Source organism: Schistocerca gregaria, chromosome 1 (genome assembly GCF_023897955.1).
Source record: "Schistocerca gregaria isolate iqSchGreg1 chromosome 1, iqSchGreg1.2, whole genome shotgun sequence".
Lineage (NCBI taxonomy): Eukaryota > Metazoa > Arthropoda > Insecta > Orthoptera > Acrididae > Schistocerca > Schistocerca gregaria.
Window position 1 is genome coordinate 162,539,666 of NC_064920.1, and position 16,954 is coordinate 162,556,619.

Consider the following 16,954-nt stretch of genomic DNA (forward strand, 5'->3'; position numbering starts at 1 on the left):
CAATAAATGTTCCCCTCAAGACTGTGATTTGCTAAACATTAGTGGTGATAATTGAAATACTTTAGTGGTGTTACCATTTTATTTATTGTGGTCCTCAGCAGCACTTTGTAAGGCATGGCAGCATGGACGGTGTTTACCTAATTTCTTCCACACATAATCAAATCCCATTCCCTCCACACTTCTCCATCATTGTCACTCTCTACGCAGATGTGTCTTCTTATGTGACTAAGGATAGCTAGAAAATAGGAGAACAAGCTACCACTTACTCATAAATGTCCGTACAAATGCACTTCTGCAAATGGTGGACACATACGTATACATTTGTTGCTAGATGCTCACTGGGTAAAATGTACTAATTTTTACGTGTTTGTGGAAGCCTGAGTATTGAGATTATAATTGTTCGTGGCTGCCGCTAACTTCTGAACCCAACACATATTAGCCAAAGTGTGTCGGGCATCTGTAAACCAGTATCTATGGATGTGACTAACATAAAAAAACAACCTGTAGGTGAATGATAGCCTGTTCTCAGTTTTTAATTATAAGCAGGAAATTAGTAGCTTTTGAGTCAAAGGACACACTGAGAAATTTCTATTCAACATAGTTATCAAGCCTGCAATATAAATAAAATTGGTTTTGTTGTAATGGGGTATCAGTACTATATCACCAGGAAACTGAATGTGGCTTTATTTCATGGAAGCATTAACAACTTGAATACAATATTTAAGTAGCATTACATACACAAAGAGCTGTAGCAATACACACAGAGAACTGAGGCCCAGCGAAGCTTGGCTAGGCTTAAAAAGACTGGGGCTAATGGCAGGCTCTGATGGTGATCTTACATAACAATGACACACACACACACACACACACACACACACACACACACACACACACACACACACACACACACATAAGTCCAAGGTACCCTCTTCAGACAACATAGCAATGCCACATGCATGGCCTTTTGAAAGTATGTGCATGTATCATGGCATTCCTTGGATTCTTGAGATGTCCATGCTATTCTCCTCATCTGCTAGGCTCTGGCTAAGGTGCCATGCTGCGATGGGAGGGTACTGTATGAAATGCTTCAGGCACAGACACATCCTATGCCCATCTTCCCATGTCAAAGCATATGGAAACACCGGTGACACCAGGTCTGTTTCCATATCAACCTCAGGCATCGACTCTGGTGATGGCTGTTCGCAGTGCTGATGGTACTGGTATCAGCAGCTGCTGAGGAACAGGTGACAGAACTCTGAAGCAGTAGAGGAACTGCTGGTTTGGTCACTGATGGTGGGTGCCCTCACCTGCATGCGAGTGGAGAACTGGCAGCAGCAGATGTTGTGATGCCCAATATGGATCGTCTTGGAGGCATTCGTGTGACATCAGGGGCTCCTGACAGTCCTTGTGAATGTGAAACTGATCATGGTTCTTTGAGCAGAGGCCACCCTCCATGTGGACATTAGAAGTGACACTGTCTCCAGTTCTCTGGTGATGACAGTTGGAATAGATTTACTATGACATCCAAAATCATGCATCCAGACAACCACACCCAATGGGAAGAGCTGTTGCGACTGCAAGGATTGATGTCCAGGTGAAGGACACAAGATATGTAGCTATGTCAATGGCTGACCCCGGTGGAGTATCTCCACTGAGCTCTTCTCACCAAAGAGCATGAAACAATTGAGGAGAGTAACCAGTCCAAGGCAACATTGGACAAAGTGTTGGCAACATTCTTTTTCATCTTAGTATTCCATCTCTTCATTAGACTGTAGATGGAACAATGGGGCAAGAATGTTACAGACACCACAGGAATCGCAAAATGGTGCAAACTCTTGCGATGAGAATTGTGGACCATTATCAGACACTATCATTATGGGCAGGCCTTCGAGTGAAATAGTTTTGGGCAAGGCTGCAATGTTGGCAATAGTGGATATGGAAACACTACAAATGATGTATGGAAAATGTGAAAACATGAATATGCCAACAGGCAATAAGTGCTGAGAAAGTGGCTAGCGAAATCCACAAGTATATGGTCCCGCGCATGTGACAGAATTGGACAAGGAGACAGTGATGCCTGGGGGGCTCCTTGGTGCATCACACACTGTGAACAGGAGGCAACCAGATGGGTAACATCACCATCAAAGCCAGGCCAAAACACATGTCGTTGGGCCAGTGCCTTAGTGTGTGATACACCTCAATGATGTGCATGTAATGAATGGAGAATGAAGCATTGAAGGGATCACTACCTGACGGGCCATTTGATCCATGTCTAAAAGCAGAACAACCATCCACAACAGAGAATCAGTGTCAAAAGATGTAATAATTATGGATGGGGTCAGACACATGGGAAGATGCTGAATCCAGCCAACCATGTTTTACAAATGTTACGACCTTCCACAAAATGGGATCCAAAGCTATAGCCTTCATGATCTGTGTGCTACATATTGGAAAAGCATTAACTGTCTGCTGTGCAGCAACATCTATGAGGAAACAAAGCAATTCTTCCTCATCAAATTCTGTGTCCGGACCCGCCAGCAGGTGAGACGATGTATCACCATTTGTAAGTTGTTTTGTAGAGTAGAAATGAATCTTGTTGTAATGCAACATGAAAAGATCCCAACACTGAATGTGATGTGCCACATTATCTGGTAGCAGTGTAGAAGGACTGAATAAGGAAACCATTGATTTTTGATCAGTGAGCATATGGAATTCGGTACCATAGAGAAAAACATAGATGCTCTTCACTGCACATACAATGGCCAAAGTGTCCTATTCTGCCTGTGAATGTTTAGTCTGAACAGAAGTTAGCATTTTTGAGGCATAAGAAATAGGCTGCTTGGAGACAAGGGATATCTGTGAGCCAGTAATGCCTCAAACCTGTATTGTGAAGCATCCAAAGCAAGGGCCATGTGGTGGCTTAGTTGGTGTGTCACTAAGCGGGACACAGACAGTAGCAGGGTTTGAGCGATGGAAAATATGGTTCCACAAGTGACCAGCATAACTGAGTCCTTTTGTGCAGCAGTGCATGTATGGTTATGTGACTGCTGCTGCCTCAGGCAAAAATTTATGGTAGTAGGCGATTTTACCTAGAAAATTTCTTTGACTGACGTAGGGTGTGGAAGTGCCACAATAGCAGAAACAAGTTGGTGAAGCAGTTTGAGACCCTTATGAAAAAATTCAGACAGAAAAAAGGAATGGAGGTTTTGTAACTGTTCCTCAGTGGAGGCACTGGAAACTACAATATCTTCTAAATAGTTTGCACAATCTGGCAGACACTGTAAGTCATTCCAAAAAACATTGAAAAATAGTGGGAGCACTGTCAACTCGAAAAGGCAACCACAAGTATTGGTACAATCCTACTAACATATGTTGTGACTGTGTATCTAAAGGGAGTTGTAAATAGGCATCTGACAAGTCAATTTTTGTGAAATATTTACCACCTGATAACTTTGTTCCAAAAAACATTGAAAAATTGTGGGAGCACTGTCAACTCCAAAAGGCAACCAAAAGTATTGGTACAGTCCAACTAAAATATTTTGTGACTGTGTATCTAAAGGGAGTTGTAAATAGGCATCTAACACAGTCTGACACAGTCCGGACACAGTATCAGGTGTGTATTTATTATAGATGTGCTTTCACAGATACTTTAAAATCACCACAGAGACATAACCAGACTGACAATGTCTTTGCTATATTCAATTGATACAATAGGCTGAACCATACGGACTTTGACTTGTTGCCTGAGTGCCCCTGGAACTGGACAGGCCAGAAAAAAATAAGGCCAAGCAGCAGGTTTCATGGTAATGTGCACTTCAAAATTGTTGGCTCACCCCAATCAAGGGGACTACAAAGAGGAAAATAGCACGTAATTCATCTAACTGTGCATACAAAACTTGTTCAGACACTAAATTCACTTTGTCTGAAATGATAAAATGAAACAGCTTAGAAGCATCTAATCCAAAAAGATTCTCTTTGTGTACATTATCTACAAGAAGAAATGTAAGTGACCAGTCTACTGACATGTAGGTCCCTGGGGCAGAGAATTAGCTGAGAACAGAAATACTCTGTTTATTGTCATTTGCTAACTTTGGGACACAGAGAGAAGTGGACGGGAACCCAGGTCCCTATAAGTTTGTGAGTTTAACAAGACTACTGCAGCTTCTGTATCCACTTGCATGTGCAGAACTTTATGAATAGCCATAACATCAATTGAAAGCTTGTTTGGTGCAACAGAAGTAGTTGATACAATGTTTACATCCATATATGCATCAGGATCATTGTGCTGAATTTTTGCATTACAAACATAAGCAATGTGACCTTTCTTGTTGCAATTATGACACGTAGTCCACCATTTTGGGCACTCTAGGTGCTCATGGTTAATTAAACAATAAGGATGGAATGAGAGTGTGAATGCTTATGTTGCTGTTTACTGACCTGTTTACTTTCTTGGTGTGGCTGCTGCTGGAGACTGCTGTGACCATGTCTCCCGCTGTAAATTATTTGAAGCTTGTTGTGGAGTTGTTGAATTGTTGTGTGTTGTTGAGTTGCTGATGCCTCACACCATGATTTAATTTGGTTATTTGATTATCCACACCTCACGACACCTTGCACAAATGTGCAACAGCTAAATTCTTGGGGAGGGATGGATTGTCACACTGAAGGGCATTGTCTCACATCACATGATCCCGAGCTGAATGAGTGATAGCATCTCTCACCATACAACTCACTTACCTACAACATACAACTCCTTATGTGCATTGGACACAAAATGACAATGAGAACCATGGTCAATAGGATTAATGTGTATTCTTCCTACAGTGGTAAAACTCAACCAGAGATCAAAGATCATGGGTAGACATACAGTAGTATTTTCAAAGAAATTCATACATTTGGTCAAACAATAAAAAAAATGGAACCAACAAAGAAGTGAGTTGATGTAGGACTTGATACATTCTTGGCAATATCCTTGAGATGAACAAGGTATCACATAAAGTAGTTTCAGTAATCCCAAAAGCTTGAAAGTGTTGCTGTTTGTATGCATCCCATTCCACAACAGACTCATTGTATGTAGAAAGGAGATGGACTGACCAAATGGGTCACAGAGGGCAAAACAGCAGGTGACACAGACTGAAGCACATGCTGGCTAGACAAAACAGAAGCCAATGATTGAAGTACCTGAGTCTGATTGTCCAGTGTCTGTGACTGGTGGTGCAATGCCATGGCAAATAATTCTTGCTGTTTGACTAATCAAAGTAAAATGTCCTCTGTTATACCATCAGCCATTTTGAGACTAAACAGAGGACCAACCACAGCAGAAATTTGTTCAGAGAATAGGGCCACACTTGTCGTCAAATGTGCTGTAGTTAGGTATAAGTACAAGACCTAGGCTGGTCTTCATGGCAAACGAATCTGCTCCAGTCCGGAATCCTTGAACCATTACACCAACAACCTGAAAACAGCTTTTGCATCCTGCAACTACCCTCCCGACCTGGTACAGAAGCAAATAACCAGAGCCACTTCCTCATTCCCTCAAACCCAGAACCTCCCACAAAAGAACCACAAAAGTGCCCACTTGTGCCAGGATACTTTCTGGGACTGGATCAGACTCTGAATGTGGCTCTCCAGCAGGGATACGACTTCCTCAAATCCTGCCCTGAAATGAGATCCATCCTTCATGAAATCCTCCTCACTCCACCAAGAGTGTCTTTCCGCCATCCACCTAACCTTCGTAACCTCTTAGTTCATCCCTATGAAATCCCCAAAGCACCTTCCCTACCCTCTGGCTCCTACCCTTGCAACTGCCCCCAGTGTAAAATCTGTCCCATGCACCCTCCCACCACCACCTACTCAAGTCCTGTAACCCGTAAAGTGTACACGATCAAAGGCAGAGCCACATGTGAAAGCACCCACGTGATTTACCAACTGACCTGCCTACACTGTGACGCTTTCTATGTGGGAATGACCAGCAACAAACTGTGCATTCGCATGAATGGACACAGGCAAACAGTGTTTGTTGGTAATGAGGATCACCCTGTGGCTAAACAAGCCCTGGTGCACGGCCAGCACATCTTGGCACAGTGTTACACCATCCGAGTTATCTAGATACTTCCCACTAACACCAACCTGTCAGAACTCTAGAGATGGGAACTTGCCCTTCAGTATATCCTCTCTTCTCAATATCTGCCAGGCCTCAACCTCCGCTAATTTCAAGTTGCCGCCGCTCATACCTCACTTGTCTTTCAACAACTTCTTTGCCTCTGTCCTTCTGCCTTGACTGACATCTCTGCCCGAACTCTTTGTCTTTACAAATGTCTGCTTGTGTCTGTGTATGTGCGGATGGATATGTGTGTGTGTGCGAGTGTATACCTATCCTTTTTTCTCCCTTAGGTAGGTCTTTCCGCTCCCGGGATTGGAATGACTCCTTACCCTCTCCCTTAAAACCCACATCCTTTCATCTTTCCCTCTCCTTCCCTCTTTCCTGACGAAGCAAATGACAGTTGCAAAAGCTCGAATTTTGTGTGTATGTTTGTGTTTGTTTGTGTTTCTATCGACCTGCCAGTGCTTTTGTTTGGTAAGTCCTATCATCATCGTATGAGAGAGAGAGAGAGAGAGAGAGAGAGAGAGAGAGAGAGAGAGAGAGAGAGAGATGAATTATATATATGTCAATGGTTATTAAAAAAGCAACATAAAAGTTTAATATTTCTTTTACAGCATTGTTATGTGCTGTCATTAACAGAGGCATACAGTAAAATGTAGCAAATGTTCTGCAAAAAATTCCTTTATTGATTGAAAGATTAATTAGTACATTTTCTGTGAGGGAGTTTGCCCTTTCCTTTCCCTTTTGTAAAATATTGGTTGGGTTTATATTATATTTTATAAAGGCGGTTGGATACTGCAGGTGAACAAATACAAACAGACCTCTGATGTACTTACTTCATACAATATTTTTTTTAGTCATTTAAATGCAGTTATGAATCTTAAGGTAAATGACATGTTAGCAGTGTCACAGAAGGAAGAATATGGGAAAGGAAGCCATCCCCCAAGTGGAGTATGACATACTGACACGCAAGTAAAAAGCAAAAAATTTTGTAAGTCAATTGTTTTGCTACAATAGCTGAGACTATTTATTGTTATCTCCGATGAAAGAGTGCTAATGTATTGTTTAACAGCTGGTGAATGAAAATAATACAGAAGACTCAAGTTATCTCTGATGAATGTGTGCCAATGAATAAATTATTTAAGAAAGTGGAATAAAAAAGGCTATAGCTATTAATATAGCATGTTAAGATGCATAAAACTGAAGAATTTATGAGTTAGTAAGTAGAAGTGTCCTCTCCTATAACTATTGGAAAGATTAAATAAAAATTAAAAACAGGCTTAGACTTATTCTCAATAGAACTTAGGAAGCTACTTTTTAAAACAATAATGAGCATTTGTCTATAGAAATGAAGAAAAAAGAACACTTCATGTATGTAAACAGTCGATACTGATTTATTAAAATTGTTATCGATGTCAGCAAAATATCACTGTTTTAATAATAAAGACTAAAGATGAGCATTGTAATTTAGTAACAATCAATAGATCCCTGGTGGACAGATTAACAATGAGTATTTATTGGCCGGTGAAGACCTTTTTGGAGAAGCATGCAGGAATGTTATTAGTAATAAATGGTAAAACGAATGTAGGTGGAACAATGAGAGAGAAAGCTCATTATTAGATGATTTAATAGAATATATGTAAATTATGACATTAGAAGAAATAAAGGTACAAAGGCACAAAAGAGGAAGTCAGGAAACATACATTTGGATCAACTTCATATAGTGGATGTTCTCTGGAGACACTTCATCATTGAGTTGCATAATGACAAGGGTTGGAGACTGCGTATACTGTTAAAGACTTAAGATGGGACATACCCATATTTGTGTAGGTATTAGAGAAGGGAAGAATAGGCAAACCAGCGAAGGGACAGCATAATCATTGGCCAGGTGCATCCACAGATTGAATGATATGAACTGCTTTTTTGTATAGAAAGATCTGAAAGGGACCTTCACAATGCAAAGATCAAAAGCTATTTGCACAGTAGCTGACCATAAGAAAAGGTGTAAGCACAGCTCTTACAGAGGTAGGAAGCTGTACAGTGACTAGCAGTCAAACTTTAGAAGTGATATACAAAATAGTTAAAGGCAAATAGATTTACATGGGCAGTGATGATTTTTTGAATTTGCATTTCCACACATGTTTGACTTGCCACAGACCTGGAATTTCGAAGTGTGGGGAGTGATGCAGATTAAAATGTCAGCATGTAACTCCTCTCAGTAAAGATGAGCTGAAACACTTTCTATCTCAATAAAATTAAAAAACTTCTGCTGTTGGAATCAGTGAACAGAAAGCAAAGTAAATGCAATTGCCTTTGGGTAAGATTACTATAATAGTGATAGTCTGATAAAACAGTGGACTGACATGAAACTTTCTGGCAAGTTAAAACTGTGTGCTGGATGAAGACTTGAACTCGGGACCTATGCCTTTGAAAACACATGAGTAACAACAAACAACAAACATTGTCTTAGGGCATGAATTCACTAACAGAAGTCATATTAATTCAAAATTTGACTCTTCTTGTTAGTCCAGCTGAATATAATCAAAAAGTTATTTCATTTTCATGCAAAGCAGATTAATTTGTGGGAACTTTTTAGTAGTCTAGCAGACAAGCAATGCTTCACAATTGCTAAAATATATGTATGGTAACTGTGTTTATGTCATAATTCCTCTTCCCCTCTCACTCTGTCTATCTCTACCTCATCATCTCTCACTCTGTCTCCTCCTCACACATCTCTGCCCAGTATCTCCTCCCGCCTCTCCCTACCCGTCTTCTCCTCCCCCACATTCTGTTTCCATCTTCTTCTCCCCCCCTCTCACCATCCATCCCACCACGTCTGTCTCCCCCCCCCCCTCCCCCCTCCCACCACCACCACCACATCTCTATCCATCTCGTCTTCCTCCTCTCTCTGACTTTGAGCTTATTGGGTATTAGTGCAAATAAACCCTTGATTGGGAACTGAAGTTGCTTAAAATGATTGGGTGAATGGTATGGGAGCATTGATATATGGGGTATGAGGAACCTCTCCAGCTGCCGCATCTGTGAGGGTAGTAGCTTCAAATGGGTAGGACTACAAAATTAGCCATAAATCATAAATACAAATTTCCTGATTTTGGTTGAAACCTACTGCATGGAAGCAAACAAAACAGCAGATTGTTGTGTATACAATCTTCCTGAAAAACTGTATATATAGACAAGGGATATATATAACTGAAGTGATTTGTCTAATGGTATAAATGTTTTTCTTGTACTGTCATAGCTAAAACTGGCCCAAACTGCACATTTCCACAGCAGAGCATAGTGCTTTCTTTCTCACAGCTAGTTTTAACAGTAAACCTGTACATTACTTAAAAAATTGTAGCATATGTTCATCTTAGTATGTGTTAGAGCATATTATAAAAATTTGAAGTCAATTGGTCAAGAACTCTTTGAGGGTTTTGCTAATACAGGGTGGTCAGAAATACTCTGGTAAGCTTGTAAAAATGTTGCATGTTAGGTTGTGCTAAAAAATAATTGTTCAGAAAAAAATTGATATGTTGCTCCATTTCTGAATTAACTAGTATTAGTTAGCCAATCGAGCCATTATGTGGACAAACTAAAGCAGCCTGCCAGATACAATAGTGTCAATGGTTCTCATGATGTGCATGAGATTGCTCAGCCTTGCGCTTGGGTTTCATCCTTACTACCAATCCAAGTCCAGTCTCGGTATGGCTGCTTTATTCAGTTTGAGGAACTCAAATGAAGCACACATTTGGTGGGCTGCTTGAATTTGCTCATGCAACAATCTGATTGGATAACTTCAATGCTAATTGTTTACACACCTCTGTGCGCACTGTAACTCAGTTAACCTTGTCTGTGTAATTCCTATGGGAGCAGTATATAGGGGGGTTATAGCATATTTCTACATTCACCATTTAAAGCTAGTTCTTGAAACTTCATAAATAGGGTTTTTTGGAACATTTTGTCTTTAAGTGTCTGCCAGTTGAGTTTCTTCAGCATCTCTGTGTCAGTATTTCATGGATCAAACATACCTGTGAACACTCAAACTGCTCTCAGTATCCCCTGTTGGCCCTATATTTGGTGTGGTTCTCAAATAGCTGAGTAACATTCTAGGATGCTTTTTTATATTTTCTTCAAAAGCCCACCCTGGTGGAATCCTATCATTTCCCAAATTCTAAGATGGCCTACATGAGTGTCTTGTAAGCAGTCTCCTTTGTAGACTGATTGCATTTCTGTATTATTCTACCAGTGAACTGAAGTCCACCACATGCTTTACTTACGACTGAGCCTGTATGCTCATTCCATTTCATACCCCTACAAATTGTTACACCCAAGTATGAGTTGACCAGTTCCAACTATGACTCACTAGTATTGTAGTTATAGGATACAATGTGTTTTTGTTTTGTAAAGTGCACAGTTTTACACTTAAAACAGTATGCCAATCTTTGTACCATTTTGGAATCTTATTGAGATCAGACTGAATATTTGTGCAGATTTTTTAAAACAGTATTTCATTACACCTAACTGCATAATCTACAAAAATCTTAGGTTACTTTGGTCTGCAAGGTTGTTAATATACAATATGAACAGTAAATGTCACATACTTCTCTGAGACACACCTGAAGTTACTGCCACCTCTATCAATGACCCCATTTGAGATAACATTCTGCATCTTCCCAACCAAGACATCATCAGTCTAGTCACAAATTTCACTTGATAACACATACATTATATTTGAGCTCCATTCGCACAGCCTCAACTGTAATATTAAGTCAGGTACTTAAGAATCCTGTTACAGCTACAAGAAATTTGTAATTAATGTAAAATATTTATAAAAAATACTTAATGGAATGACAATGAAAACTAATAATTATGATATACTCCCCTGCAAATTGTGTGACTACAGTACCAGAAAGATTAAGAGAATCAGACAATACTTTTTGGTAACATGATGCTGATGCTTTTAATATATACAGTATAAGGTCCTGAAAGGGTGCTGCAGTGAAACATAATTTTACTTGGATAGTCTACTCACAAATTCAGGCTTTTCTGATATCTGCATAATGCTAGTTTTGTTGCAGCCTGTATTTACAGAGTTAATTTGTACACTCAGTTCCTTATTCCAGGTTGGACTACCAGCTAAATCAAGTGTGAGTGGAGCAATGATACTTGTTGTACCAAATGTCATGGGTGTTTCTATGTTTGCTCCACCTATTGATCACTATGGAAACAGTGTAAAATGCAGAACATTTTGTGAGGTAAGAAACTTTCTTAATTATGATATGGTTTGTAAACAGTTCTTGAAGCTATAGATTTAGCATGATGCAGAAGTGACCTCTATATGCAACACTTGAAACAAAAACCACTAAAAGGTGTAATTTTGGTTACTTATGTTGTACTCTGTACGTTAGAAGAAACAAATGCAAATCTTTTTGCTTTTCTCTGAATTGCCTTCGTATCTTCTCACACATTTAGTATATTCTGTGACATTGTGCGAATTACCTAGTGGCTGCTAAGAGTGTGTCTTTGGAAAAATGTTTCAGTTATCCATAAATCAAAAATGTTAATTAAATTACGAAACAGAAAAAGAAACAGAATGATTGAGAAACTTCTGCTGTATAGCAACAAAAGTAACCTACAAAAATGCCATGTTAATTCTCCCTGAATTGAAGAAATAAGAAACAAAATTTAACAAAAATGGTTTTTCAATTGTGGTGTCATCTATAACAATTTTGTTTGCTTATAAAACTTCACATTAGACTATGTTAATTAATTTATTGCATTATTTTCATGCCTATGTTTATTTATGGTTGACTCGCATAATTAAAATTGAGCGTAATATGCTTTTAAAGTGACATCTTGGGTAATATGAATACAGTGTAACTCAGTATCAGCTTTCAACTAGATAAACATGGGAAATTTCTCAAAACCATACTTAAATTAAACAATAGAATCGACTATTAACAAACTAGGACAGAACTAAGGCAGATCTCATCTCCCCCCTTTGACACTTTGTTGAGTAAATGTTCCAACTGGAGAAACAATTTCTAACCGCAATATACAGTGCTTAATAAGGCATAATATTACATGTATCTTCTAGAGAAGATATCTGCTAATCCTTAAAATTTCACGTATTTTCCCCTTTTCACCTCAACTGGTACATTTTCATCTGCAGATATGTAGATATACACACCTACAGTATAGCCCTGTGTTCTCAGCTTCTACTGTAACAGCTTCTCTGTGTAAAACTGAATGTAGAGTCAGCAAGCCATCATATACCTTCTTTGAGCAAAGAAAAATGTAAACTACTGTCGTGATTATGTTGTGCAGCAAGAGGAGGGGGCAGCCTTGTGGGACTTTCATCGTGATGCTAAGCAGGCATACATTTATGATGTGCTATGAATTGCCCCCAGACACAAGGTGCTACAATATTATAACAGTCCTTTTTTGTATTCCATAACAGCAATATGAAGAAGCAGCAGAGAAAAGATTGGGACTATTTTGGCTCTGTCCTTTTCAGGAATGCTTCACTGGCATGCATAACATTTTTGATAACTGAAAATGATACTCATTTATAGAGTCTTTTAGTTTTGACAAGAAAGGAAGAAGGAAGAGTATGTGCTAAGATTGCAAAAAGATGAGGAATGAAATGAGTCATGTCCTTTTCAAAGAAACTGTAAGTTGTTTATCTTGCTCATCCTAAATGAAAGCCCATCATCTCACTACTTCTTGAAATGTTGCAGTATGTCTGATAGGAGAGAAAAATCACTTGAAACCACAATTCTGCTGTATGATGGGACAACTCCTTAAGAAACACAATTGTTTTACTTATCCTGTGACTTGATGTGTTGAGGAGACAGAACAAAATCTAAAGCAAGCAAATCTTTGACCCTTTTGAAAACATTAGGACATCATACTTCAGTGTACCAATTACTATTATTAACCTATTTCCATTAACTGTACTTATTCCTATGTGTACATTTGTAGCTAAGAAAATCCACACTATTCCTTTGTTCATACTTCTCACTCTCTTCAGTCTTGTTGTGTGAACATCTTTGGGAGATCTATCTCTGGGTCATACTGATTTTGACACACTTTGTCACCAGTTAGTTAGGTAGTTAATTCCATGTTATGTAGATCAGATGCAGAATTTCTATAAAAATATGTATAAATTTACATGCTATGAATACATGATTTGCCTGTGTGCATGACTGCATGGTTGCCATTAAAGTGTACTGAACTTAACTATTCCTGAATCACTTACATTCATTCATTGCTTCATTCATCATGTTCCGTAGAGATCATCTAGAAGAAGAATGTTCTGGGATATGGAATGAAACAATATATGTGAACAGGTAGATGTCTCAACATAATAATAATAATAATACAAAAAAAGTCTCAACTGTGAAACTGGTGATGGTTTTAGTCCCTCTGTACATATTCACTGTTCAAAGTGACACACCCTCTCTAATGATGGGTGACTTAGTATAGACCTGGATTGTAGGAATCTGCCATTTCGGACAGTCAGGAAATGCACCAACTTGACAATCACCTTGTTGTCATTCTGGAAATTCCTGTCAAGTAATGGTTTCTCCAGCTGAGAAAAGTGGAAGAAGTTGCTGGACGCCATGTCAGGAGAACACAGGATGTGAGTAAAGGTTTGAAAATCTGAAGAAACGGCATGTGTAACTGCATCCTCAGCAGAATGAGATGGGGTGTTGTTGAGGAGCAAAATCAATCCCTTGGACAGCTCCCTGTAAAGCTTGATCTTGATGATCACAGCCTCAACATGAAATTTTGATAGTATGCTCCTGTGATGATTTGTCCCTCATGAACATAACATGCCCCAACAAACACTCAGCATTACCCAGTCTGAGGACGGTTCAGTCTTTATTTTTTTCAGCAGCTGGGAATCCAAAAGTTTCCACTTCTTTCTTCTTGGTCTCAGGATCATTGTGGTACAACTAGTGCCCATCCACAGTGATTATGTGGCTAAAGAAGTCATGTGGATTGGTCAGACACAGCTGCAACATTTCCAGCAGTGCCTTGAATCAGTAGGCTTTTTAATGGTTGTAAGCAGTTATGAGTTCAGGATGTCATGAAAGATGTTTAACAATAATAAGTGACTGTTTTTCACATTTTTCTCTATCACCTAAATCTGATACATCAGTCTTGAAGCACTAGGGCGTACTGTTCTCTTCACGGGGAGGTGGTCTGCCACTTTGTCCTCCATCATACAGACTTGCTTTACCACACTAGAAGTATTGTTGCCATAAACTTCCACCTTCTTACCAAGGGTTGTTACAGTTTGGTCTCCTAAAAGTGAAGAAAAAAAATTTTTGCACAGTACTCCACCTTATTAATGGACTTTAATTGTAGCTTCTCTATGGTGTCAAACAGTAATGTGACACAGAAATTTAAATGTGCACCAGGACTATAGGCCTGTATCTGCAAAGAAAGCAAATTAATTATGTAAACTGTCATTTTTCTATACACAACTTTATAACTATCCCTTATACATTAAAGAAAGACAAGTAAATCACCAAAGATTTTCTATGTCAACAGCCAACTGTCAATATAAGGCTTACTGATATGTGTCCTTATTCCACATAAATGTAAATTTGAAGAAAGGCTGCTAGCTACTTTCAAAACAAAGCTGCTCCTGCTGTTTTATTATCAATATGAATTAAAATAGACTGGGATGATAGTTCTATAGTTTTACTTCTGGAGGAGGTCGAGCAGGAGGTATGACACATCTAAGACTCTTTAATATGAGACATGTTTTTTAAGTGAGGTCCATTTTGTTGTAGACACTAGTAGACCATGTGCATACTATAAAGAGCACATGCATCATTTACCAGCTTGCCTTGGGAACAACTATGCTCCGTTTCAGCTCTGTAGCTAACCTGTATGGTTCTGTTCTGTGCTTTCAAAATGTTTAAGACTATCAACTCGCCTGCCACATGTGAGGTTTGCTCAGTGATACAGTTTTTATCAGCAAGGAACCTGTCTGCTGCAGTAATTCATCAACAGATTTGCAAAGGATACGGTGATACTGTTATGAGTGAAAGCATATTGCGTAAGTGGGTATGAGAATTCAAAGATGGCCGTGACAACGTCCATGATGAGGACCGCTCCAGTCGCCCTTCTTTGATTACAGACGGTTTGGTGGCATCAGTTGAAGTGAGGATTTGTGAGAACAGGCACTTCACAGTAACAGGTCTCTCAAACAAATTTCCTGATGTGTTGAGATCAGTGCTTTACAATATTGTTTCTGAACACCTAAAGTTTAGGAAACTGATCTCCTGCTGAGTCTTGAAACTCCTAACAGAGGACCACAAAAACCAAAGATTTGAGTGTGCAATGAAGTTCTTGACTCATTATCAGAAAGAAGCTGAAGGCTCCTTGAGTCAGATTGTAACTGGAGACGAAATATGGGTTTCGCATATCATATCAAAGCAACAGAGTATGGAATGGTGACACACATACCTGCAAGGCCAAACAGACTCTGTCCCAGCACAAAATCATGGCATTGGTTCTCTTGGAATATGCATGGTGTTTTGTTGGTCGACATCATGGACGAGGAACCACTATTGATGCAGAAGCATGCTGCCAAACCCTGAGAAACTATGCAGAGCAATTCAAAACAAAAGACATGGCATGCTGACAGAGGGAATTGTCCTTCTCCATGACAATACAAGGCCTCACACTGCAGGTCAGACCCACGATTTATTGGACAGTTTTGCCTGGGAAGCTGTAGACCACCCACCATACACTCCTGATCTTGCACCGAGCGATTACCATCTGTTCCTCCAACTCAAACAGCACCTCAGTGACAATCGTCACAATAATGACGATGAAATGAAAACGGCAGTGAACTCTAGGTTAATGGAGCAGGTGGCAAGTTTTTGTGAAGAGGATATTTTAAAATTGGTTAAGAGGTAAGATATGTATTTGAACAAATGTGGCAACTATGTCAAAAAATAGAGTGAGGTATGTACTTTCTGAAAATATCTTTATTTTTTTGAAATAACCTTTCATTGCATACTTATGTTCAAATGTACCTTACTTAAAAAACATGCCTCATATATGACACTTAACTTGGAGGCAACCTGTCCACATGAATGACAATATGTATTTAGTGTTGTTGACAGTAAGTATGTAGTATTGTCACAGAACACTATGATAACTGATTATAACTTAATGAATGACACTCATGTATCGATGTACATTTAACTGTAACTTCAGTACACAGTCCTGACTAATGATATTAGCTCACTGTTGGATCTGAGTTGCAATAGAGCTGCTATCATAGTTGGGTGTTCTACATTACAGAACGTTTTTAGATAAGCCCGTCTTGTAACTGTTGTTCTCATTTTTTGATAATAGTGGCATCACTATATAAGTCTGACACCTTTGAATCTGTTATCTCAACTGTCTTCTGAACTTTTTCATCTACATCTAAGGCAACACTGTCTATTTTTCCTTTAAACTTATTTATAAAGGTTACAGCTTGTTTACTAGTGTCTCCAAGAGCATCTTTACATATAACTTCAACAGCACCTATATCAGGTCAGAGGTCCTTGTCTACTTCCCTTTGTTTGTCTCTAAAGATTGTATTTTGGATTCTGAAGTGTCTACCTACTTTTTCACACGTTCATCTGTAGCTTTATGTTGAGAAAACACACCAAGTCTTTTCTAACATTTGAAATTTGTGCATTAAGCTCTGCTCCATGAGATTACATTCTAAGGCTATCGACATTAATGCAGTAAATCTTGTAAATTTAACTGTTTGGGTTTTTCACACAGCATTGTTTCACTTTTGTGTGACTGTTCTTGTTTCTCATCATCTGG

General features: G+C 39.1%; 1 protein-coding gene across 1 annotated transcript in view; it reads left to right on the top strand.

The window, feature by feature from the left end:
- The window catches only part of LOC126335878 (glutaminase kidney isoform, mitochondrial-like), a 306,299-nt gene that overhangs the window by 217,254 nt on the left and 72,091 nt on the right, over positions 1 to 16,954 (top strand). The window contains exon 10 of the mRNA XM_049999352.1: positions 11,227 to 11,358. Within this exon, the coding sequence (XP_049855309.1) occupies positions 11,227 to 11,358 (132 nt within the window). The remainder of the gene's footprint in view (positions 1 to 11,226; positions 11,359 to 16,954) is intronic.